Source organism: Heptranchias perlo, chromosome 8 (genome assembly GCF_035084215.1).
Source record: "Heptranchias perlo isolate sHepPer1 chromosome 8, sHepPer1.hap1, whole genome shotgun sequence".
NCBI classification, from domain to species: Eukaryota; Metazoa; Chordata; class Chondrichthyes; order Hexanchiformes; family Hexanchidae; genus Heptranchias; species Heptranchias perlo.
Window position 1 is genome coordinate 84,265,151 of NC_090332.1, and position 26,336 is coordinate 84,291,486.

A 26,336-nucleotide genomic window follows, 5' to 3' on the forward strand; every position below is an offset into this window, starting at 1 on the left:
ACGGGGAAAGGGACTAACTGGATTGCTCTTGCAGAGAGCCAGCACGGGCTCAACGGGCCGATCAGCCTTCTTCTGTGCTGTAACCATTCTATGATACTATACGTTACAAAGTCAGTAATTTAAATTAGGTAAAATTACCCAATTGCACGGTTTCACAATATTTAAGAGAATTCTGCAATTAGTACAGTGACAGGGTACATTATTTTGTTAAGTTTACTCACAGGAGGCGGTGGGGGGGGGGGGGGGGGGAACAGTGGTGACCAAGAACAGGTCTACTAAATCCCTCTATTTAACAAAGAATAAAGGGAAAATAACCAACTATTAGGTGCTACAAGGAGTAATGGACAACGTTTTGAATGAAACCTCCAATGGTATGAGTAGTCCAATACAAAGTTGTGTGGCCTATGGTTTAGGAAGTGCTATTCCTATTTACATAAACAGGAGAAGAATGAGGGTGGTGTTTCTGTTAAACCTATGCTACACTTAACCTGACAATGCACATTGGGTTAAGACTGTTCTAAATATAGGTACGTGGCATAATAACACTTTTACAAGTGTTGAAACGGCTGCATAACTAACATCCAGGATAGTATTTAGTTCCAAATTTAAAGATGGGTGAGAATGAAGGATATACACTGGGTATATCCTGGAAAACCATCTCTCAAGGATCTGACCAAGTGTTGTGTGGACTTACCATGGAAACGTCTGTGAAAAATGCAAATCAGGCTTGCAAAGTTCAAAGGATATAGTGGAAATAAATGTGGCCATAGATAGCCCACAGTGGCTAGTTAGTGCTCCATTAGAAGCAGCTATGGTGTCATACCAAAAATAAGATTGGCACTGAGTGGCAATTTTCCCATCATCATTGTGCCTTCTCATGCTACCGTACATCTACGGGATGTATTCTTGAACTACGTGGATTCAGATTTCCATAAAGCTGAGGCTGAAATTGTGGATGCTTTTGGAAGTCAGGAGGTTATCCTCATTGACTATCTTGACCATTTACTTAACCAAAAAAGAAACCAGACACAAGCAGGAGCTTGGAAAGAGGGTTGGAGTTGTGACAGAAAATGTAATTGAAAAGATACGTTTTGAGGAGGCTTTTGAAAGTAGGGAAAGATGTGTAGGCAAGGTGAAGAGGTTTGAGAAGGGAGTCCTGGGGCATGATGACTGAAGGCTCTGCCACTGATGGTGGAACAGAGGAAGGAGGGAGCACTGTAGGCTAGATTTGGAAGAGCAGCGGGTGCAAGTTAGAACATGGCTGGAGAAGTTTGGATAATCAGAATGGAACAAGTCCACAGATGGACTTATAGAAGATAAGAATTTTGACATTCATGTGCTAGGGAGTGGAGAGTCAATATATCAATCGTCAGATGAGAAAAGAGACATAAGTGATCAGTGATTGAGCAGAGAGAGGATTTTTAAAAATTATAGACAGTTAAACTGATCAGCACTACTTTAAAAGAACTTGGTAGGATGAACTAAACTGGAGTCCTCTAGAGGGCAGTCTTACTTCATTTCTTTCCTCCTTGCAAAAAACAATTGTAAACAATTTTACAACACCAAGTTATAGTCCAGCAATTTTATTTTAAATTCACAAGCTTTCGGAGGCTTCCCCCTTCGTCAGGTGAACCTGACGAAGGGGGAAGCCTCCGAAAGCTTATGAATTTAAAATAAAATTGCTGGACTATAACTTGGTGTTGTAAAATTGTTTACAATTGTCAACCCCAGTCCATCACCGGCATCTCCACAGCAAAAAACAATGGCAGAATTACATCCTTATAGAACGTGCGTATGTTTGTACAGCAGAAACATAGCGTACAAGGACTTGACATACAAAGGAATTACTGGACACCGATCAACCTGGACTATACCCAATTACTATTAGGGAAGTATTAAATGATTATGACACCCAGACAATTTTGAGACATTTTAAATGAGCTTTGTTTAAACTATTAATACAACATTCATTTGTAATTGCAGAAGCTAGTCATGTTGATGTGATGGAAGTCTCAAATTATATTCGGAGTTGAAGAAAAAGAAAGCATTGTGACAGATGTGATTTAATATGATCAAAAGTTTTCACAGATGAAAACACAATTCATATTCTGTGTGACACTATTTATGTCCCATGAAACAGTGGAGAGCAAGCTTTGAAATTTCCCCCAGGATTGCAAAGATATCTAAAATACAACAAAGTTCCCTATCAAATGCTTCCTCTGTATATTTTCCACTACTGCCCACATGAACACCTTGATGTTTTCTGGCTAATACTTCACTTCATACACCATACTGCAGCAATTATCAGTTGCAACACTCTTCACGAAAATCTTCATTTTCTATCCTGGTAACATGCAATGCAGTTTATCTCTAATACTGATTTTGGAATTAACATCCAAAGACACATTTTTGTGACATGACAGACATGTGAAACAAAAGCACTTGATCTACAAACAGCAGGCATACTTTGGTCTCCAGTTATAATTTCTTCCCTTTTAACAATCTGATCAGGAAGGAAGGAATTTTGCTCTAATTTTACACAAACAATTTTTTTTATGCAATAGTCACCTTCAACCTTCATGAATTCTACCTAAAAGAGGAGCCTGCAATTTTCCTGTTTGCAGCATGTGTAGTGTACTAATCTCCCATTTAAAATGCTCATTAATGATCAGGCAGCTTCTCTTGCCGGGAGCTGACACTTAATAGCAGCCATATTAATTTCTTTCTCTGCCAGACACTTGCTGGCTACTGGGACTCCGGGCCTCTTGGCACGTTACAATGGGCTACATGAACAAGGAGGCATTCTACTCAGTCAATGTGCAGCTGTTTATTGACAGCTAACACCATGGGGGTGATTCTAAACCCCAAGAACGGGTGGGTAGGGGGCAGGTGGGAGTTGAAAATAGTTATTTTTTGGGTCGCAACCGCAACCCGGCTTTATTTCCAGGTTTAACGTCGCCGCGTAAAAGTACATGCTTCCCACTGGGAATGCAAAGTCTGAAAATTTTGCGGTTGCGACCCAAAAAAACAACTATTTTCAACTCCCACCTGGCCCCAACCCACTCATTCTTGGGGTTTAAAATCACGCTCTATATCACACACATATGGTCCAACCTGGGCGGGTCATACTAGGCGAGTGACTAAATAAGTTATGTTTCATGATATAAGATCCCAGGATTTTCCCCGTGTTTTGGGACCACATTTTACAATTTGGGCCTTTTATCTGTGAAAACCGAACCCTAAAGGTTTTGCTTATGAAGTTATAGCAAATGAGCCATTATCTCAGCCCCAGGATATCGCTGTAGGAGTTCCTCAGGGCATCGTCCTGGGCCCAATTCTCTTCAGCTGCTTCATCATGACCTCCCCTCCATCACAAGGTCAGAAGTGGGGCTGTTTGCTGATGATTGTACAGAGTTCAGCTCAGTAGCCTGAGGTAATGAAGCAGTCCATGCAGAAAGACCTGGACAACATCCAGGCTTGGGCTGGTAAGTGGCAAGTAACATTCACGCCACACAAGTGCCAGGCATGACCATCTCCCCTTGACATTCAACGGCATTACCATCGCCGAGTCCACCAACAACATCCTGGGGGTCAACATTGACCAGAAACTTAACTGGACCAGCCACATAAATGCTGTATCCATTAGAGGCTGGATATTCTATGGCAAATGGCTCACCTCCTGGCTTCCCAAACTTCTCTACCACCTACAAGGCACATGTCAAGAATGTGATGGAATACTCTCCAATTGCCTGGATGGGAGCAGCTCCAACAACACTCAAGAAGCTCAACACTATCCAGGACAAAGTAGTCCATTTGATCAGCAGCCCATCCACTGGCTTAAACATCCACTCTCTCCGTCATCCGCAAGGTGCACTGCTGCAACTCGCCAAGGCTTCTTCGGCAGCACCTCCCAAACCCTTGACCTCCACCACCTAGAAGGACAAGGGCAGCAGGTGCATGAGAACATCATCACCTCCAAATTCCTCTCGAAGTCACACAACATCCTGACTTGGGCATATATTGCCATTTCTTCATTGTCACTTGGTCAAAATCCTGGAACTCCCTACCTAGCAGCATTGTGGGAGCACCTTCACTACACGGACTGCAGCAATTCAAGAAGGCCTACCACTACCTTCTCAAAGGCAACCAGGGATAGGCAATAAATACTGGTCTTGCCAGCAATACACACATCCCAAGAATGAATTAAAAAAATTACACAGCAGACCTAATGTATGCATGTACCATAGCTGAATGAAGTAATATAATGTAAATAATAATGACCGTAGGCTTTCTTATATCATAAAAATATTGAAATAGACATAAATAATGTAACATTTTAATGCATAGTGTTGATGTAAAGAATATACATTCTGTAGCATTCATGTGCAGAAGATGTCTCAATACATTTTATACCAAAGAAGAATAAGCAATTAGTAGTCCAACTTAGCACTCTGGGGAAAAAAAAATAAAATGATAATTGGCTTTGATAGCGAGAATGTAAGATGTAACTATGCCTTTCACCCTTAATTAATAGATGTAACTTATGCAGAAAGATTTGAAGCACTTACTAAAAAATTAGTATGTTTACAATGATTAGTGCATTTGTCAGCTACTTTACAAATTTTGGAATGCTATCATATCTGTTGAGCAAAGCAATCTTGAAGAATCATTGTTAAAGCCTTCCTGAACAGGTTTCATTTTTATTGACTGCTCAGTTGACAAATCAACCTCAAAATTTATTAATCTTACTCCCCCCCTAAACCTGCAACAAATTCTGGCTCAGAAAACCCTCACCATACACTTAAAACATCATCAATCATTTGTTTGCCATGTTATACACAAAAAGTAATGTGTTTTCCAATCTTTGAGATTGTTACTCCCAATAATTCTGCAATATTTGGTCTGTTCAGTACCAGTATCACTAATTGCTAATTTTTCATCGTCCCATTACCATCAAAAAATCTTTTTGGATTTACAAATTGATTTCCATTTCATTCAAGATAAATTACTTAATAAATAGTTATGTAACCTGATAGATGTGTGGCCTAAGGCAATAAAATTGGGCAATCTAATTAGCACTCATTGGTCATGACTAGAAGCAAGAATGACGTTAATCTGGTTGCCTGTCATCTACAGTATGCACTTTCCTCTTTGAAACTTGGTAGACAAGAAGCCATTCCAGCAATGTAGTGCACTACATTTCTCATTTATTCAGCGGTTGGTGGGGATATATTCAATCAAATAGCGTTTTCTACTCAACCAACACAATAATGCTATCATGACTTGCCACATAACAAAAATGGAGGAAATTTAGTGCTCGATTCACTGGTCAAAATAATCACACGAGTTTTCATAAACTTTGCTGGCAATGGAACATTTAGGAACATAAGAACATAGGAACAGGAGTAGGCCATTCAGCCCCTCGTGCCTGCTCCGCCATTTGATAAGATCATGGCTGATCTGTGATCCAACTCCATGGGCTCGATTTTAGGGTCGGGTTTCCGGCGGGTTTCCAGCGGGGGGGCCCCGAAAATCCCGATCTCCGATCACGTGACCGGATTCGGACGAAATCCCGGCCACTTCCGGGTACCGCGCTGACGTGCGGGGCTGCGCGCGCAAGCCCCGCTGGTGGGAATCCCGCAGGCAATTAAAGCCAGCGGGGTTCCACTTGAGAGCACTTAACTTGCTCGTTGTGGTCAGTTAATGAGCTGAAGCAGCTGTCAAAAGAGGAAGTGTGGGATTTTACGGTCAAAGCAGTCAGTTTCCCACACTGGGGGAAACAGGACCCTTCAAACCAGGCGTGTTGCAGCCAGCAGCCTGTGCCAGGTGCCAAGGTGCGCTCCACGGGGGAGCGCCCTCACCCACGCAGGAGGCCACCGCGTCACATAGGGCAACCCCTGCCCTCCACCAACCCCCGCCAAGCCAGAGGACAGACCGACACGAAACCGCAGCCCCAGTCCGAGGACCCACCCACCTACCCTGCACAACCCCTCACACCAACACCTGCCAGATGGGTGGTGCGTTGACATCGTCGGAGGACGAACAGGATGACCAGCCCCAGCAGCCTCACAGTCCACGCCGTCCGCCTCGGAGAGGTGGGGCCCCCCAACACGGTGCTGCGGCACACCCACCTGCACAGCAGGAGGGAGGGCAACCGCAGAGAGAGATGCGTCGCAGGAGGCACTACCCTCCGCACAGGGTGTACAGAGCGAGGCTCAGCTTCATGGACCTCTCCGAGGAGCAGTGCATACGGAGGCTCAGAGTCAATCGCCAGGTAGTCGCCGACATCTGCAGCCTCCTTAACGACGAGCTGCTCCCTGATGGACCAAGCAGCATCTTCTTACCTGTCGCCGTCAAAGTCACCACTGCCCTCAACTTCTTCGCATCTGGTTCCTTCCAGGGTGCCACCGGGGACATCACCGGGGTCTGTCAGTCCTCTGCACACAAGTGCATAAGGCAGGTCACCGATGGGTTGTTCCGCAGGGCCTCCCACTACATCAACTTCGCCATGGACGAGCGCAGCCAGATGGAGAGGGCGGTTGGATTCCATGCCATGGCCGGCTTCCCACGGGTGCAGGGTGTAATCGACTGCACCCACATCGCAATACGGGCACCTCCGCATGAGCCAGGGCTGTTCATCAACAGGAAGGGGTATCACTCCATGAACGCCCAGCTCATCTGTGACCACCGCCAGAGATTCCTACACGTGTGCGCCAGATACCCCGGCAGCTGCCACGATGCCTTCGTCCTCAGGGAGTCCGCCGTCCCGCCCATCCTGCAGGCACCCAACGCCGGCAACGGCTGGCTCCTCGGCGACAAGGGGTATCCCCTCCACACGTGGCTCATGACACCTCTGAGGAACCCCATCACCGAGCCGGAGCGTCGGTACAATGACAGCCACACTGCTACCAGGTCTACAATTGAGCAGACCATAGGGCTTCTCAAGATGCGCTTCAGGTGCCTTGATCGTTCTGGGGGAGCGCTCCAATACACACCATTCAGAGTGGGACGAATCATAGTTGTCTGCTGTGCCCTGCACAACATGGCCCAACAGAGAGGGGTGCCGCTGGAGGAGGCCCCATCCACACCCGCCACCCACATTGAGGAAGGCGAGGGCGAGGAGGAGGAGGAGGAGGAGGAGGAGGAGGAGGAGGCGGAGGAGGAGGAGGAGGACGCGCCCGAGGATGATGGACGACCCATGCGCCGAGCCGCGACTCACCGGGATGGTCGCCGGGCCAGGGACGCACTCATACGTCAACGGTTCTCCTAGAGTCAGACACTGCGAGGCGCTCGCATCTCCTCACCTGCACATGCGAGCGGCCATACCAGCCCCCTCCACTGAAGAGTGCTGCCAGTAATCCTGCACCCACAGCAGTGTGCCCAATGGGTGGCAGCAGGTGTTCGCCGTCATGATGGCCTCCACGGAACGCAACTACTGCACAAGCCGCGGAAGAATGGACGAGAGGTGGCAGGAGTGGTGAGAATAGACTATTTAATATGTGGAATGTGACATCATTTAAGAAACAAAGTACAAAATAATAAACACCCTGGTGTATTCCCTTTGTGATTATAAGGCCTTTGGAATTCTTCTCCGGGAACCCCTACGTGGTGCTACCCCTGTGGCTCCAGCAGAGGTAGTGGCAGGTTGCTCGTCTTCTTGCCTTGACCGGGTAGATGCTTTTGGCGGACGGCCCCTGGGTTTCGGTGCCCGTGAGGGCACCTCCACAGACTGCTCCTCCTGCACCGGGGCAGGGGCAGACTCGGCCACCTGGAGAGGAGGCACCATTGCGGGTGCTGGTTGAGAGGTGGGCGACGGGTGGGACGTGGGGACGCCTTGAGAGGCGTCCCCGCTTCCATGTCCCCGGTCACCATCATCCCTCTCTTGGCCTCGGCCCACATCACCCCTTCCACCCTGCTGGACGGCAGTTTGGATGGCATGTGTGAGGCCTTGCAAGGCCACCCCTAGTGTATCCCTCAGCCTGTTGGTGGCGTCGGAATGTTGCTCACCCTGAATCCGTACAGACGTTGTGAGGGCCTGCAAGGACTCGAAGTGGAGCTGTGCGTGACGCTCGAGGGAGGCCAGCCTGTCCTCCACCGCAGACAGTCCCGCACCTACCCGCGACACTGTGTCGCCGGTACCCTCCTGTGCCTGCGCCACCAATGCCCACATGCAGGAGGTGGACTCCTCCATCGCCTGCGCTATTGTGGACAATGCGCGCGGCACCTCTGCCAGCACCTCAGCAATTAGCTGGTGGCCCTCGACGACTCTCCTTTTCTCTGGTGGCCCCCTGGGTTCAGCATCTGGGTCCGGCTGAGCAGAGCCTGGAGATGAGTGCTCCCTCCGTCGCGGACCCTCCGCGGCTGCCCCTGCCACCAGGGTCTGCTCATGCTCACTCGTGCGCAGTGACTCACCAAGTGCTACCCCAACTAGTTGGCGAGGGGGACCCACCGAGGTGCGTGTCTCTGCGCTGGTGGATGGTTGGCTCTGATGTGACGATGCACCCTCAGAGACCGCCATGTCCTCTGAGGAATCGCCCTCCATGCTCGCTTGATCCAAAGACGCACCTGCAAGAGAACAGAGGGCACTTTGAGGCATGTGGACCAACTTGACAGTGCGCCTGATGGCAGGTGATGATACGGTCACTCGCGATCATGGGTGTTGAGTGTCAGCTTTCCCTTACCGCCCATTTCGGCAGCGACACACTCGCCATCGGCCACCGACAGGCAATGTCGCGTGCGGGCGAGGTCGAGCGCCTCCACCTCTGCGTCGGTGAGCTCCACCACTTGCGGCGGCCCACCTCCGGTGCGTGCCCTTTCGCGGTTGTTCTTGCTCCTCTTCTCCTGTGAAGGCAAAACACAGATGTGTGAGTGGGTGCGTCTTGCATCGTGAGACGCATCGAGCATCGGTGTGGTTGGGTTGAGCGTGGCGCGGAACGGATGGGAGGAAGTGTGGGCCACGTGCCCATCCCATTGCATGGGGATTGGGGTGTGTGGTAGTGTTCGGGTGGGGTCAGGGACGGTGGGTACTTGCGTGCACGGCGAGGATGGTGAATGAGTGGCTGTGAGGATTGCTGATGGAGCGCAGTGGTGGCTGTGCAGGAGGGGGTTGTGATCTGCTTGGCGTGATGGTGGGGACGGGATGTGGGAGGGTGCGTTGGTGTACTCACCTTGCCAGACCTAGTCAGGTCATTGAAGCGCTTGCGGCACTGCTCCCAAGTCCTTGGGGTGTTGCCCCTGCTGCTCACCTCCGCCGCCACCTCTGCCCATGCCTTCCTGGTTGCGGCGGCAGGGAACTTGCGCCCATCCTCAGGGAAGAGTGTTTCCCTCCTCCTCCTCACGCCCTCCAGCATCAGCTGCAGTGCCAGATCTGAAAAACGGGGCGCAGCCTTTCCCCTTGGTTGAGCCATTCTCCCAGACCTCTTGCTTGCAGCAGGAGGGGCTTTGGGAGACTGCCCCTTTAACTGGAGCTCCTACATCGCGTCGACGGTACTGCGCATGCGCAGCCGGCCGGCACGCAGCTGGGGAGCGCAGAACCCGGAAGCAGGCCTTAATGGGTCCAATTATCCCGCGATCGCGTGGGGGACGCGAACAATTACCCGTCCGCGTTTTCGACGCTCCCGGAGGACCACCCGCTGGGAACCCGCAGGCCTGCTAAATTCGAGCCCCATATACCTGCCTTTGGCCCATATCCCTTAATACCTTTGGTTGCCAAAAAGCTGTCTAGCTCAGATTTAAATTTAGCAATTGAGCTAGTATCAATTGCTGTTTGCGGAAGAGAGTTCCAAACTTCTACCACCCTTTATGTGTAGAAATGTTTTCTAATCTCGCTCCTGAAAGGTCTGGCTCTACTTTTTAGACTGTGCCCCCTACTCCAAAAATCCCCAACCAGCGGAAATAGTTTCTCTCTATCCACCCTATCTGTTCCCCTTAATATCTTATAAACTTCGATCAGATCACCCCTTAACCTTCTAAACTCTAGAGAATACAACCCCAATTTGTGTAATCTCTCCTCGTAACTTAACCCTTGAAGTCCGGGTATCATTCTAGTAAACCTACGCTGCACTCCCTCCAAGGCCAATATGTCCTGCCCAGAACTGCTCACAGTACTCCAGGTGCGGTCTAACCAGGGTTTTGTACAGCTGCAGCATAACTTCTGCCCCCTTGTACTCTAGTCCTCTAGATGTAAAGGCCAGCATTCCATTAGCCTTCTTGATTATTTTCTGCACCTGTTCATGACACTTCAATGATCTATGTACCTGAACCCCTAAGTCCCTTTGGACATCCACTGTTTTTAACTTTTTACCATTTAGAAAGTACCCTGTTCTATCCTTTTTTGATCCAAAGTGGATGACCTCACATTTGTCTACATTGAATTCCATTTGCCACAGTTTTGCCCATTCACCTAATCTATCAATATCGCTTTGTAATTTTATGTTTTCATCTACACTGCTTACAATGCCACCAATCTTTGTGTCATCAGTAAACTTAGATATGAGACTAAGTCGTTAATAAATATTGTGAATAATTGAGGCCCCAAGACAGATCCCTGTGGGACTCCACTAGTCACATCCTGCCAATGTGAGTACCTACCCATTATCCCTACTCTCTGTCGCCTTTCGCTCAGCCAACTTCCAAACCAAGTCCGTACTTTTCCCTCGATTCCAAGGGCTTCTATCTTAGCTAACAGTCTCTTATGTGGGACCTTACCAAATGCCTTCTGGAAGTCCATATAAATAACATCCATTGACATTCCCCTGTCCACTACTTTAGTCACCTCTTCAAAAAATTCAATCAGGTTTGTCACGCACGACCTACCTTTCACAAATCCATGCTGGCTCTCTTTGATTAACTGTAAATTCTCGAGGTGTTCAGTCACCCTATCCTTAATTATAGACCAGCATTTTCCCCACAACAGATGTTAGGCTAACTGGTCTATAATTCTCCGGTTTCCCTCTCTCTCCTTTCTTAAAAAGCGGAGTGACATGTGCAATTTTCCAATCTAGAGGGACAGTTCCTGAATCTAGAGAACTTTGAAAGATTATAGTTAGGGCATCCGCAATGTGCTCACCTACTTCCTTTAAAACCCTGGGATGGAAACCATCTGGTCCTGGGGATTTGTCACTCTTTAGTGCTATTATTTTCTTCATTACTGTTGCTTTACTTATGTTAATTTTATCGAGTCCCTGTCCCTGATTCAATATAAGTTTTCTTGGGATTTCTGGCATGCTATCCTCTTTTTCGACTGTAAATAATTTGTGCTTGTCCATACTTTAGGAGTAAAACCCATCAATATAGGTAGATTAAAGACTGAGGACAGGTTTAGGGTACTGATTAAGTATCAGCAGTGAATCAACAAACAATTGCACCTTGAAGCTCAACAGGTGGGATAATCTGCATACACTTACAGCCAAACTGAGAGTAATAGTGAAACAACTTCAGTTTCAATCTCCAAACAACACCAGTTCAACAGCAATTATAAAGCTGGTACCACGTTTTCCTTACTTAAAAATAAATTGCTGAGCAATCACAGATTGTCATTTCTCCAGATAGTGAACAATTTATGGATGAGGAATTTAGGGTTAGCTGTACGAATGAGATTACTTCAGAGACAAAGGCCTCGATTTTAATTGGGGGGCACATTGGGACAGGTGGGGGTGCAGGTGGGAGGGAAACCTCCACGGGGAGCTCAGCATGAAGCCTGGGCCATTTTAATTTCCGGGCCTCATTTAAATAATCCAAGACAGTCTCCCTTCCGAAGCCAGCAGGACTGGCATCAGGGCCGGCGGGCGGGAGCGGGAAATCGGGTTGGGAGCCTTAGGACGCTGGGGACCTAAGGGAACGGTCCTCGGCATAAAGTTAGTGCTGGGTAAGGGCTTTGGCAGCTGATGCCAGCGCCGAGAGGGAGAGGCAGGGGCGGGGATGGGGAGACCCAAGGACTCCTTGAGGGGCCGAGGGAGAGTATTCCTGCTCCTCCTGGCCCACAAAGATTTCACAAAAAAGTAATTATAGGAACATAGGAAGATAGGTACAGAAGTAGGCCATTTAGCCTCTCGAGCCTGTTCCGCCATTCAATGAGGTCATTGTTGATCTGTGACCTATCTCCATATACCTGCCTTAGCCCCATATCCTTTAATACCGTTGGTTAACAAAAATCTAACAATCTCAGATTTAAAATTAACAATTGAGCTAGCATCAACTGCCATTTGCGAAGAGAGTTCCGAACTTCTTCCACCCTTTGCATGTAGAAGTGTTTCCTAACTTCACTCCTGTAAGTCCTGGCTCTAATTTTTAGGTTATGTCCCCTAACCAGCGGAAATAGTTTTTCTCTAACTACCCTATCAGTTCCCCTTAAAATCTTGAAAACTTTGATCAAATCACCCCGTAATCTTCTAAATTCCAGAGAATACAACCCTAGTTTGTGTAATCGCTCCTCGTAAGTTAACATTTGGAATTCAGGTATCATTCTAGTAAACATACAATGCGCTCCCTCCAAGGCCAATATATCCTTCCTAAGTGCGGTGCCCAGAACTGAACACGGTACTCCAGGTGTGGTCTAACCAGGGCTTTGTATAGCTGAATCATAACTTCTATCCCCTTATATTCTAGGCCTCTAGATATAAGGGCCAGCATTCCGTTACATTTTAAAACTGTCCATGACATTTTAAAACTTACCATGGCCTCCTAGGGCCAGTTGGCCCCTCCCATCATGGTTCGGCTGTCGGGATTGTCCTCGTGATGGCCTCCTGAATCCAGAATTTAAAATGCTGTCACTGTGCCTATGACGTAATTGACCAGCGACTTTCCAATTTAAATCAGGCCCTCACCTGCCTGCGGCAGGAGCCTTTGCAAACTTCAAAGTGGGTGAAGATAAGGTGTAGCCGGGCAGGAACGGTGCGTCTTCAGACGGGTAAATGGACTTGACCTGATCTTAACCCCCTCCCCGCACCATTCTTGCTGGGCGAGGCGGGAGTTAAAATCGAAGCCAAAGTTACAGTTTTTGCAGGTCAAGAATGACAGCAGACTGTATTACATCCTAAAATGTTCAAGATGGAGATTATTAGGATTTTTCACTACAGTTGGGAATACTAAAGTGCAAGGGCAACAAAATACTGGAGACTAGCTATTACTGGAGAAGTGAAGGAGAAGGGAAACCAGTGGATAATGAGGATAAAACAATTGGCTTATACATTACCATGCATTATGTGACCTGAACAATGTCAGAAAACAAGAAAGAAAAACTGAGTTTCTGACAATATAACAAAAACTATTTGCATATGTCACCTACACTGCAAATTGATTTACAAAATCTGAACAGAGTACGAGTTTTAAATTATGAAAGGTGTGACTCCTTCATGTTTAAAGTGACCCAATTCATAGTTGCTCAGGAATTTTGAGCAATAGGTTGTTTCAGCACTTTTGAATACCCCAACTACAGGATCTTTCTCTCTCTTTTATTCACAGTATAAGAAGTTCATGCAGCAGTCATGTAGCATCTATTGTATACCATGAAGGAAAAAACCTCCAGTGGATCATTGTCAAATCTTAACTTGACTACCAAATTCAGTCAAGGAAACTCCACATTATTTTTGTTTTTATTGAGCCTATATTTTGTAAAAACACTTTTGTTTAAAAAAAAGTAATTAAAAAGAAAACGCTGGAAATTAACAGATCAATCAGCATCTGATGGGAGATGGGATGACTTGGCTTTTCAAATGTAGACTCTTCATTAGGGCTCATGATGATACTGTACTTTGCATTGACCTGTCTTTTCTTTTCAGACGCTGATGGACTGTGCTGTGTATTTCCAGAATTTGCAGTTTTCCCTTTTATGTCTATAGTTAACATTATGCATTTGATGAACAATATAACCAGTGCACAAATATAAATTTTAATCCAAATATATGTTGACCCATTTCAATTAACAGAAATCCTAAGCCAATTTTACCACGCATAGTGTACTGCTGAACTATTTCAGCCTGGAGGCTGTTCAACGTCAAGAGATCAAGAGCTGTGGCATGTCATGTACATCGTGAGTGGATACTGCACACGCAAACCTATGTCCTACCATTCCAAGGTGTTGCAAACTCAAGCACCAGAACACTGCATCACCTGGCTATCTACATAAAAGCTGCTTCTTTCTTTTTAAATTGCAAGAGCAAATGGGAATTTAACAAGATGTTTATTTCTGCTTTCGCCTTTTTCTATCCCTTTTCCATTGTTAATTTTAAATTCACACACATTGCAATAGTCATAACCTCAGCCCATCACAATACAATCAGTAGTGTATGATCATTTTATTAAATGCTTTAAAAGGTTGACTGTTTAGCTATTTTGCTAAGTTTATTAAGACCTATAATGCAAACTTTGGTACCTATAGTGCTACTATGAATTGGATACCTACACATCATGCTGAAGGCTGGGCCTGCTCAGCAGCCTGTGTGCACAGCATGCTATAATACATCATACAGGCTGTTGTGACACTCAGAACCTGCACCCCTGTTGTACAACAGGCTGATTCAAATTTTGAAAAAATGTAAATGGGAGCTTGGCCCCAAAGGTGTTTGGAGCAGCACTCCAGACTCTGCCCCCATATAAAGGGCACTGTATGAGAAGCATCTTCCCTCGAGTTGGGTCTTTGCTGGTAAAGGCATATTGCTAATTTGCTGATTTCTGTGTAGCTGTTTGTCACTTACGCTTCAGTGTTATATTGCTGTTGTTTGAGAAAGTTAGTGAGCCTCACTGAGAGTTTCTTAAAGTTGGACTGCATCTGCTTTCTATGCCTGTTTCTCCAGGGAACGGTCATTGTATGGTGCGTTGAGAAGACCTCTGTGCATCCCTCTCTATTTGCAGGCTCTGGCAGAGGAGGTTCACAGGAAATATGGAGCGTTTACATCTCAAGAGATTAATGAGAACCCGCTGTTATGCTGCCAAATGTGTTTAGACCTAGACATTTGTAGCTAGACATATGCCCAATGCCACCCCTTTCATGAACACCCATCAATGTGTATCTGCTCTGTGACCATAGATATTGAACCATGAACTACTCTGGCAGTTGTCATGATACATTAACTTTGCAGCAATCCATGGTTCCAATATCACTTGAAAGGCCAGGAAAACTGAATGGATGGTTGCTATCCATGCATAATAACCAAAGCTATCCACTGCAGGCACAGATACTCATCCTATTGAGGAACCTATGTGTTGAAGATCAACATAATGAGTTGCAAGATAATAGTAAGACTTTGAACATCAGCGTTCTTAAGCAAAGATTCTGATGCATGGACTAATCAAGAAGTACTGCAGCATAGCCTTTCAAAGGTGAAAATTATTGCCATCTGTTGTGTTTTACACAACTTCACTCTGCAAAGAGACTATACCATGGAGCAGGCTGCAGACAACACCAATGTTAACCAACTGCAGAAGATAACACCAACCAAGAGTTGGAAGACATGTCTGCCCAAACAGTATTCAACAAAAGACACTTTCAGTTAAGTGCAAGACACAGCCAAAGCACAGCAATCATTTTCACACAAGTCCAATACCCTAACTAAATAAACCTCCAACCCCATTGCCCTCAGCCTTGCATCAGGAGCTCTGAAACCACCATTTCTCACCAACTACCTTAATCTACCTTGTAGCAAAAGAACTGTCAGCATGTAGCACAGTATCAGAGATCCCACATTTTCAGTGCAGTGTCCTTCAGTGCTTCTGTTTTGGATGAAGTACAGAAAAACTGACTGTTACACAGTCATGTGGCAAAAATCATAGGTTTTGATTGGGTAATGGTTACATTTGGATGTACTATTTACATACTGCTCGTCACAAATTCTATCCCCAAGTTGCAATTGTCCTGTGGTTACATTATAGATAATGGCACTTGACGTTTCAGTCTAATAAAATTAAATGCAAACTACAATGCAAATCAGAAAGTACAGCACAGAGATGAAAAGAACTGAACCTGTACCTTCATAGGAGCTAATTGTATAGGTGTGATACAGGATGGATCAACCATAGGTTTAGGTCTATTTGCTGTGTCTGCAAGCAAGCTTTGCCATTGTTGAGGAAGTCCTGTAAATTTCTGTTCATGGTGGTCAAATCCAGTATGAACCCGATGTTCAAAGTTAGAAGGTGCAGAGATTTCGAGACGTTTCTTCTTCTTTCCAAACATACTGGAAAATCCTAATAGACCTGCAACAATATTAGAGGACAAGATATGGTGAAGTGTTTGTCAATCTTTTTAACATGAAAAAGAGGAGAAACAAAAGTGATGTGTGTCATGTTATTTGCAAAACCAGAGAATCTGGGGAAATTTTTAGGATGCTCTAAATTCTAAAATGGCACAATCCGAATTGAATAAATAACTATCAAAATATAAAATATACACGTAATATGTGCATTATGATGAGAACAAAATCTTTGCCCCCCCCCCTCAAATTTGTAGGTAGGTGTAGAAAGTATTAACTGAGGCAACTTTAAAGCAAATCATTTTAAGAAATTAATCCTGTATTCATAAGCTTAGCACTATGGTTTTGTTTTTCTCCAACTTCATAATTTCTATGTACCAACATTACTTTCTTACAGTTCTACAGTTTCCGCACAATCGGGAAATTGCGCCCAAAATGCACTTGAAGTTGCGGTGGTTAGGTTACGCTTCAAGATTCCGCTAAAATGCATTTGCATAATCACAAACGTAAAATCTTCCATTAATCAGGCGGTGTAATAGAACGTAATCGTTTCTTCTTTTTTCTTTCCATTAAAAGGTATTCCTTGATGTCTTTAAGAGTGGTAACCTGCTGCAGTTTTATTAATAAAGCTGAAAATGGGTTTATCACCACAAATAAGCATTTTTAATAAGGGTGTCCAGTCCTCCACCTGCGAGTAACCTGAATGAAAATAATTGAAAATAACTTAAAAAAACTATACTGAACCATTTAATAGTTTCATTGGTGTACACTAGTCAGTTTCTTAGTAAATTAAATATTTTTTGATATAAAAAAACTTTTAAAACATGCCTACATGCCTAAGAAAATGAGTACATCATGAAGAGCCTTCCCAAACCAGCCCAATCGGCAGAATCTTGCAATGTCGACCTGGGGGCAGGCCAATGTTGTGGGCGGAATCTGATCCGGCTGAATCTTGAACCAGCATAAAAGATCAGAGAAAACACGAGCGTAAGTGCTTTTGGGCGTAACTCACCTAGGTTTTAAATTTCCCGATCTGGTTCGGCCGATTCCGCCCAGATTGCGTTGGAATCTCGGTGCAAAACTAGAGAAAACGTCCCCCTTGTTAATCTCTAACATCTTCCAGTTCTGATGAAAGGTCATCAACCTGAAACGTTAACTATTTCTCTCTCCACAGATGCTGCCTGACCTGCTGAGTGTTTTCCAGCATTTTATGTTTTTATTTCAGATTTGCAGAATCTGCAGTATTTTGCTTTTGTTTTATGTAATCAGTGTTTGCTTATCTATAGGGCTTTTGCTCTTACAATGCAAAATAAAAATGCAACACCTTTCTGTTGAAGTGTATACCCCAGTTACAGAAAACAACCAGGTACAATATGAAATAGATAAAACCTTCTTCCATTTTAAAATGTGCTACTGAAATAAACCATGCAGATAAAACAATTACTGCATAAAGACATTCTACTACAATGCACATAATCATATTAAACAGTTTACATTTCTGAAAATACACCATTAAGAGTATACGAGAAATGCAACAAAATCCTAATTAATATTTTACTTTCAATTCATGATCAGGAAATACTCTTCAAACCAGCAAATAAAATGCTATGGAAGCAGTTTTTTCACTTAACAGTGATCAACAACTAGAACAACTTACATTTTTATAGTGCATTTAATGTAGAAAACATCTAAAGATTCTTTGCAGAGGGGAAGAAAAAAGATAAATGTAATAAACAAATTCATAATGAGATATGTGCAAGGCTTAAGAGAGTTGACTGAAAGCTTGGTTGAAAAGATGTGTGTTGAGAAGATTTTTAAACATGGAGAGAGAGGAGCAGAGGAGTATAGGAAGGGATCTCCAGAGTGTATGGTCAATGAAGACTCTGCCAACAATGGAGGGACAACGGGAGGGGGAGGATGCACAAAGGACCAGAGTTTGTGGACTGAAGGGTGCAGGAAGGGACACACAAGTTGAGGAGGTTGCAGAGAGAGTGTGGCAAGGCCATGAGTGGATTTAAAGTTTAAGGCGAGAATTTTCAATTCAATGCACTGAGGGACAAGGAGCCAAATTAGGGCAGTGAGGATAGGAATGACTTGAATAAGTTGGAGTTCATGGAAGACAGAGGATGGGAGGCCGGTAAGGGGGAAATAGAATCTAGTGGATAAAAAAAAAAGCATTGATAAGGGTTTCAATGGCAGTGGGGGTGAGGCAAGGTCAGAGGTGAGCAATGTTGTAGAGATGGATGCAATCAGCTTTGGTGATGGATAGAATATGGGCTTTAAAGCTCAGCTTTGGGTCAAACAGGACACCCAGGTTTCACATTTTCTGATTCAACCTGAGCAAGTGGGCAGGGAGGGGGATGGGTTAATCTTAAGGGTGCAAAGTTTGTATCGGTGGCTGAAAACAATGGGTTCAGTCTTCCCAATGTCTAGTTGGAGAACATTTTGACTCATCCATGACTTGATGTCAGACAGGCAGTATGTTCAGGAGAAGTGGTGGAGAACTAGAGCTGGGTGTCATTATTATACAAAGGGAAGCTGACCCCATGACCACAGATGATGTCACTGAGGGCAACATGCAGATGAGGAAGAGGAAAGGGTCAAGGATACGTCTTTGGAGGTGATGTTGCAGTGGTAGGAAGAGAAGCCATCCGTAATACCAGTTTAAAACAGAACCGCCGAATAATAGAAACAGAATCATAGAACAATACTACCATAGATGATTTATAAATGTACCTAGTTCACCAATCATGTTTGTTTGGTACCTTGCATTTACAATTCCTAAAGAGTTAACACACTCGTGATACTGTGTAAAACTTCTTTATACAAATTAAATTGCTATTTTGAACAAAATTACCTAGAACGCTTTGCACAATGTAAACTGAAGGGTAGGATAAGCAAACAATTCAGTTTGAACTAACCATGCTACACAGTCAGCTGTTCACATACTGCCCATCAATTTCTGCTTATTCACAGCAGAAGTAAATCCAAAGTATTTCTGAAGTTAAAATAATGCTGTTAACTAAAAATATTTCCATCAATATCTCCTTTCCCCTAATGTTAATTATATTGCTCATTTAGCACTAGAAGTAATTAGAATATATTTTCTGTGCTTTGCTTTTATCATATTTGAGTACTTTTAAAAAGAAGTCACTGGACGGAATCCTAACTAACAAATCGTTCTTCTGGAGGGGGGCGGTGGGCGGAAGGAGTGTTTTTCCAAACTGCTCCCAATATGTCATCTAATCAGTGATTCTGTCACAAGCCCACAAAGTCCTTTTTGTAATCTTCTGAGATCCTAGCAACAGAATTTAATGCACAAAGAGAACTGAATGACCTAAGGTACAGTAAACAAAATCAACCATTCAGAATACTACAATGTGCCTTCTCTTTTCAATTCTGAATAGAGAAGCTATCAGATCAACATCTGCTTTGCTGGGATGCTAATTTAAACAAAATTAAAGATGGTAATTAGAGATATCTTGTTACGTTTTCAACTATCAATTTACCTAAAACACATTTCTTTAGTTCAAGCTCAAAGTCAAAGTTGAATAGTCAGCCTGTGCTGTATTATGCCAATTACTGCATGAAGTGTCTTTAACTGAACTGAATGCATGAACGCCAAATGGAACTTTGTGGAAGAATGCATCAGAGGATGGATTTACCAAGGTACCAAACACTGGCAAGGGATTTTATTTTACAATGCAGAGGTGACAGGTTTATGACTTGTGCTTGAATTGCCTAACTTTAGTTCCGACTGCTTCCATTAATTGTTGGTCCGATCACTACTTGTTCCCATGATAGCACTGAACTTCATTCTTGGCACTTGTGGAAAAAAAAGGACAGAGAAACTAACAATATGCCTCTGTGGGTCAACTGTGAAGTGGCATTTGCTGAAAATAAATCAATGCCCTTAATGGTAAGAAGGAAAAGGTTCAGAGAGAACCTCCAGTGAAAGGCACCTTAAGTTAAAATCCAGCCTACTGTTATACGAAGGTGACCCTATTATAATTTAATTTAGCAGTAACCACCAAATTGTGTCTAGAAAACCTCTACAATGCAAAGAATGGAAACCGAGCTTATTTCAAGAATGAGGAAAACCTAAAGGGAACATTACCATAGGGCATAGGAAGCACTTTGGATTATCACAATAATAAGTTGTGAAGAGTATGGTCTCCTATGTACTGGTGTAGAAGCATTCTCAGGAATTAGGTAGATCACAGGCAGCCAGGTAGGAATGTACGTAAACAGGGATTGAAAACAATTTAGTCATTCAATGACAAACCGGGTGCTCAAATGTCAAGTTTAGGTCTTTTTGGTATCTAGAGCGGCATGCAGGAACAGGAAAGATACCAATCCCCTCTCAGGTGAATGGCTTTGGATTGGAGTCAGGCCAATCAGCTATATTATCCAACTAAGCCTTTTACAGACGCAAGGTCTGACACAACTGCAACTATATGAAACCAGCATAAACTGTTCTCCACGGCTTACTTTCATGATATTTATGGAGGTAATACTTGAGATTAAAAGCCAAAACTACTTCATATAATCCAAACTGTAGTATACAATAACTGGTTCTCAGCCTATGGGTCATGACCTCAATAATGGGCATTGAAACCATCTTTGCAAAATTATACATAATCCCATATACAAATGCTACAAATTAAGTTATAGCTAGAAAAATCACCTCTTTCATGCATAAAATACATTCTTTATAATAATGTAATAGAGAACATTTCTAATCTGTAAAATATTGCAAACAAAATCACTGTTTATAATCATGGTACACAGTTAAGTAAGTCATCATGGTTTGCAGTATTAACCTGTCTCGCCCACTTCAGTTCATGCCAAGAAAAGGGTTGAGAACCACTGCTCTTTGAGAATGTTTGCTATTAACAAATTTTAAATGACAATGATACGTATGTAGTATTTCATTAATAGAACAAATAGGATTTCTAACACATCTTATACTACTAGACTATCATAGTCAAAATAAAAGCTTATTTCCTCACTCAAAACGAAATTTTCTTTGATCTTAATAATCTGTGACTAAAATCAGATAAAAACTTAAATGTAAGCTATTTAACAAAATGTGAGCTTCTGTTTAATTACATCAAGAGAACTGAAGATTTTGAATGGGTAATTTGATAGCTAGCATTTATGCAGATTTTAAAATACAACTCTCTCATTTTATTAGAACTATTTAATTTTATTCAAACTATAATAATAAAACTGAATAGAAAACTACATTTTAAAAATATCTATAATTAACATGCTATTTACTAGTCTGCAAAACCTCATTAGTGACGATGAAGGTTCAATTTTACAAAACAAATCTCTCTATATAGTTAAAAGTCTTGCATAAAGCATTAAATGTGTACACAATATGTTAAACATAAACATCAAATTTCAAATGTGTCTACAGCATGAAAATCATCCACTGCACTTTTTCAAATCGGTTCAAATAATCACCATTTATTAAGTTGACAATGCTGATTTCTTCAAATTCAAACTAACAGTTACAAAAAACTAGCAATTAGAAATGAGGGACCACAAAAGCAATTAAATCATTTTTTTTGAAGGGTGCTAATCTGGTAGTAGTGACTAGCATAAATTAAGCCAAAGTGTCAGCTTGGTTCATTTGTAGCACTCTCACCTTAAGAGTTTGAAAGTTTGGGTCCAAGCCCCACTCCAGGACTTCAGCACTGATACTTCAGTGTAGTACTGAAGGACTGCTGCATTGTTAGAGGCGCTGCCTTTCAGATGAGGCATTAACCAAGACCGCCTGCCTGTTCAGTGGACATAAAAGACTCTATGGCACTTTTTTTTGAAGAACAAGAACAAATATGTCCTGTCCAACATTCATCCCTCAAATATTACCACCAAAACAGATTAACTGGTCATTTATTTCACTGCTGTTTATGGGATATGGTTGTGTATAAATTGGCTGTTGCATTTGCCTATAAAATAACATGACTATATTTCAAAAGAACTACTTAAATAGCTGTGACTTGCTTTGGGACATATTGAGGATGTGAAAGGCACGATATAAAGTCTTCCTTTCAGTCACTGAATCATATTAATAAAATAAAACATTTTAAAACAGGTTTCAACTGCCATCTTGATTTCTGACCCAAATGAATATATTGTTATAAAAATAACATCCATAACATAATAGATGCTCAAGAAAACATAAGTATCAAAACCATGCTGCAGACCCCAGACTTCAAGAAAAACCATACAGGTAATCAGCTACTCTTAAAATAAATTTATTGCTCAATTTGGAATTCAAAATAAATATCCCTTTAACACGGGGGGGGGGGGGGGGGGGGTAACATGTTAATAATAGCAGGTAACATTAATTAGCCTTATAATTAGAATCGAAAAGTCTTTGAAATTACAAAGACCTTTCATTTGCAGTTACAAGAAAATGTAATTTATTCAAAATTCAGCATAATTATGTAACTCATACAGAATTCCTCACAAATAGAAAGACATTTCAAAGTGCTTACAGAACGGAGGGGAATAGTGGACACCGAGTAGGGAAAAAACCAGGAATGGAGTTAGGTGTGAAACTGAAAACACGGTCAAAAAGAGGGTTTTTAAACGGCTTCTGAAAGCACGGAGGGAGGAAGCAAGATGGAGGGGTTTGAGGAGGGAGTACGAAAGGGTCGGAGTGAGATTGTGGAGTGGAGAGAATTTCAGAAAGCGCATGTGTGGATGAAGATCATCATTGAGCTAGGGTGGGGCTGGTCATGGAGAGAATTGAAAATGAGGATAAATATCTTAAAATCAATTAAATGGAACATAGGGAGCCAGTGCTCAGCAAGCAAAGGGCGATGGGAATGCGAGACTTTACATGGATGAGGGTATGGCGATGGCATTCTGAATAAGTTGTAATTTGTGGAAGGTGGAGGCTGACCATTTGAAAAGCTTCAAGATGATAAAGACATGGATTAAGGTTTTAGCCGCCAAGGGGGGAAAAGGTATGGGTGGAGGCAAGCATTAAGACACCATTTTGCTTACGTTATATAGATTTTCAACAAAAATATGGGTTAGCTCTTCAGTTCTTCACAAGACATGTCTATTAAGGTATACTATTAATTCACTATTCAGATTAATTATTCACGGGCAGAGAAATTATGTCTGCAAATCAATCTCCAGTAATTAAGAGCCTCTATATCAAAGGGAGGTAAACTATATATTTAATATAATGATAGTCTCTTATGAGAAGGAAAGAAGCCAAGCGTGTTAAGATAAAAATTTAGGGACAGCAAAGCATTTCTAATTCAGTTCATTTTGAAAGAGCCATTTATATCAAAGTCTAAATTTCTAAAAACAGTGATTATAACTCACAATAAGGCAGCCAAGTTATTGCTTTATAGAGTGTAACGTTAACGCCTTTGATTCTGTAAGCAATTGAATTAAATTTACTGATTAGGTAAATCTGTTTATATTTGAGATGCTTAAAGATTTGTTGTACTGTCGAAAAAGCTTTGCAGTAAAACACACACTTTCACTAACCAGATTTATTTGGCCCTTATCTGCTTCTATGTTAAAAGAAACTGAACAAAATATTTTGACTGTTCTGTGAAAGATTAGAGCTTAACATCTTTACTTCGGAGCAATAGCAAAGCATAAGTTAATAGGAGTTGCAAAGAAAACAAATAATGGCCCAGAATGCATTACAAGTCAGAGGAACACTCAGAATTTGGATAATGGGCACGATTTTAAAAGGGCAGCAGGATGGCAGCGGAGGGGGGGGGTGAGGGGGGGGAAGATTGGTGAACGGGCACGCGGGTAACCCGAATAATAAAAACTTACCATTCCCCACGCGATCGCATCTTATTTGGTGGCTGTTAACCTTATTTCCAGGTTTGGCGTCCGAAAGATGTGCAGCGGGCGGACTGCGCACCCGCATGACCTGCTGTCAGCTGGAACGTTTAGATTTAAAGGGCCATTGCTTCAGTGGATCTTGCTGAGGAGGAGGAGGAGGGAACTATTTTACCCGGCTGTCTGGAGGAAGCGCCCTGCCTCTGCCACCAAGAAGGCCTGGCTCATGGTGGCAGAGGAGGTCATCAGCGGGAGCAACATATCCTGCACTTGGGTCCAGTGCATGAAGCGTTTCAATGACCTAATTAGGTCAGCAAAAGTGAGTACACTTACTGATTCTCCTGCATTCTGAGTCGCACATCACCCCCCACTCATCATTCTGCACTGCCAAGATTACTCCATCACATCACTCCTCACACCCACTTAAGGCTCATCCTCAATTTACCTTCACTTCCTCACCTCCCCATTTGTGACCACACCACTACCATTCACCCCAATCCTGATCTAATGTGATGTCTCTGTCTGATACTAACCCTCTGATGCACCTCTTTCATGGTCAGCCTCATCCAAAACAATGCATTCATCGGCTGACCACTTCACCCTCACTCACTCACAAGTCTGTACTTTCTCCCCTTGTGGAAGAGAGTGCAAAATGCACGCGAAAGCGTGAGGATATGGAGTTGGGCCACGACAAATAGTGGTCCTCACAGAGGAGGAGGCGGCCCTGGAGATCAGCCGCACCCTCGAGTGCCTGTCGGTCGGGGGCGCCGAGACTAGCACCCCACAAACGTCTGGTGACACAACTTCAACATTCATCACACACATGAATTGATGTTAACAATGATTGGCATGTTGAACACCTCAGTATGCTCACTGCAACATGACACATCTGTGATGATGCTTAATATTGCTTTCTGTTCTCTTACAGGCCCTTCAACGACCGCAGTGACGGGAGAAGGCGATTCCTCAGAGGAGCTCCCGGCGTTGGAGGACGCAATGTCGCATCTTAGCAAGCCATCCACCACCTCAGTGGATCCTAGTACTCAGTTAGTTGGGTTGGCATCTGGTGAGTCACCACACACAAGTGAGCACGAGCAGACCCTGGTGGCAGGGGCAGCTGTGGAGAGTCTGCGTCAGTGGACGCACTCCTCTCCAGGCTCTGCTCAGCTGGACGCAGATGCTGAACTCTGGGGACCATCCTTGAAAAGGAGAATGATCAAGGGACAGCAGCACATTTGCGAGGTACTAGAACAGGTGCCACGCACACTCTCCACAATAACGCAGAGGATGGAGGAGTCCAACTTCTGCATTAGTGGAATGGTGGCACAGATACGTAAGGGAATCTGTGAGAGATATTGTCGCAGGTAAGTGTGGGAATGTCTGCGGTGGACAGAAGGCTAGCATCCATTAAGCGTCAAGCACAGCTCACACTTGAGTCCATTCAGGCCCTGACAACGGCCGTTCGGGTTCAGGGTGAACAACATTCTGCCACCTTTAACAGGCAGACAGAAACTTTAAAACTGGGCTTACAAGGCATCACACATGTCCTCCAAACTGTTCTCCAACAGGGTGATAGGAGTGATGTAAGCCTGGCCCAGGAGAGGGATGATGGCGAAAGGGGACATGGGAGTGGGGATGCCACTCAAAGTGCTCTCACGTCTCACCCATTACCCCCCTCTCAACCAGTACCCGCAATGCTGCCTCCTCTCTAGGTGGCTGAGTCTGCCCCTGCACAGATGCAGACAGAGCAGTCTTTGGCGGGACCCTCACGGGCTCCAAAACCCAGAGGACATAGGCCAAAAGCACCTAACCGGTCAGGGCATGAACATGAGCAACCTGCCACTATCTCTGCTGCAGTCACAGGGGATGCACCATGTAGAAGTAGTAGGAAGAGAAAGGCTAAGGTTTTGTGATCATGAAGGCTACGCACAAGGGTGTTTGACAGAATCTCATGTTATTCATTTATATTTGTTTTGATAAAGTCACATTAAATGTTATCATTCTCACCACTATTCCGCGTCTTGCCCATTCTTGACTGGCTTTTGTGATAGTGCCCTTTTGTGTGCTTTACCATGAATGGTGAGATTTGATGCCACCCAATATGTGACTTTACACTGAGTGTATGTGTAATTGCAGGACTGTTTTGTGCCGGAGTGGGGGAAGGTTTTGCCGCTGCTCTTTCCAGGTGGTCTGAGAACTGGACTATTCTCGTTTTGTGATCTCCTTATGAGAAGCGTTCACATACCAGAGACTCCCTGGCCTCACAAGCAGCCATGTGAGTTGCTGCTCTGCCGATGGATTCCTCCTCCTCCTCTTGCT

General features: G+C 43.9%; 1 protein-coding gene across 1 annotated transcript in view; it reads right to left on the minus strand.

The window, feature by feature from the left end:
• LOC137324764 (serine/threonine-protein kinase PAK 5-like) overlaps positions 1–16,185 on the minus strand; it is a 104,004-nt gene extending 87,819 nt beyond the window's left edge. Inside the window, exon 1 of the mRNA XM_067989444.1 lies at positions 15,965–16,185. Coding sequence (XP_067845545.1) covers positions 15,965–16,168 — 204 coding nt within the window. The 5' untranslated portion in view covers positions 16,169–16,185. The remainder of the gene's footprint in view (positions 1–15,964) is intronic.
• Positions 16,186–26,336: the final 10,151 nt, after the last annotated feature.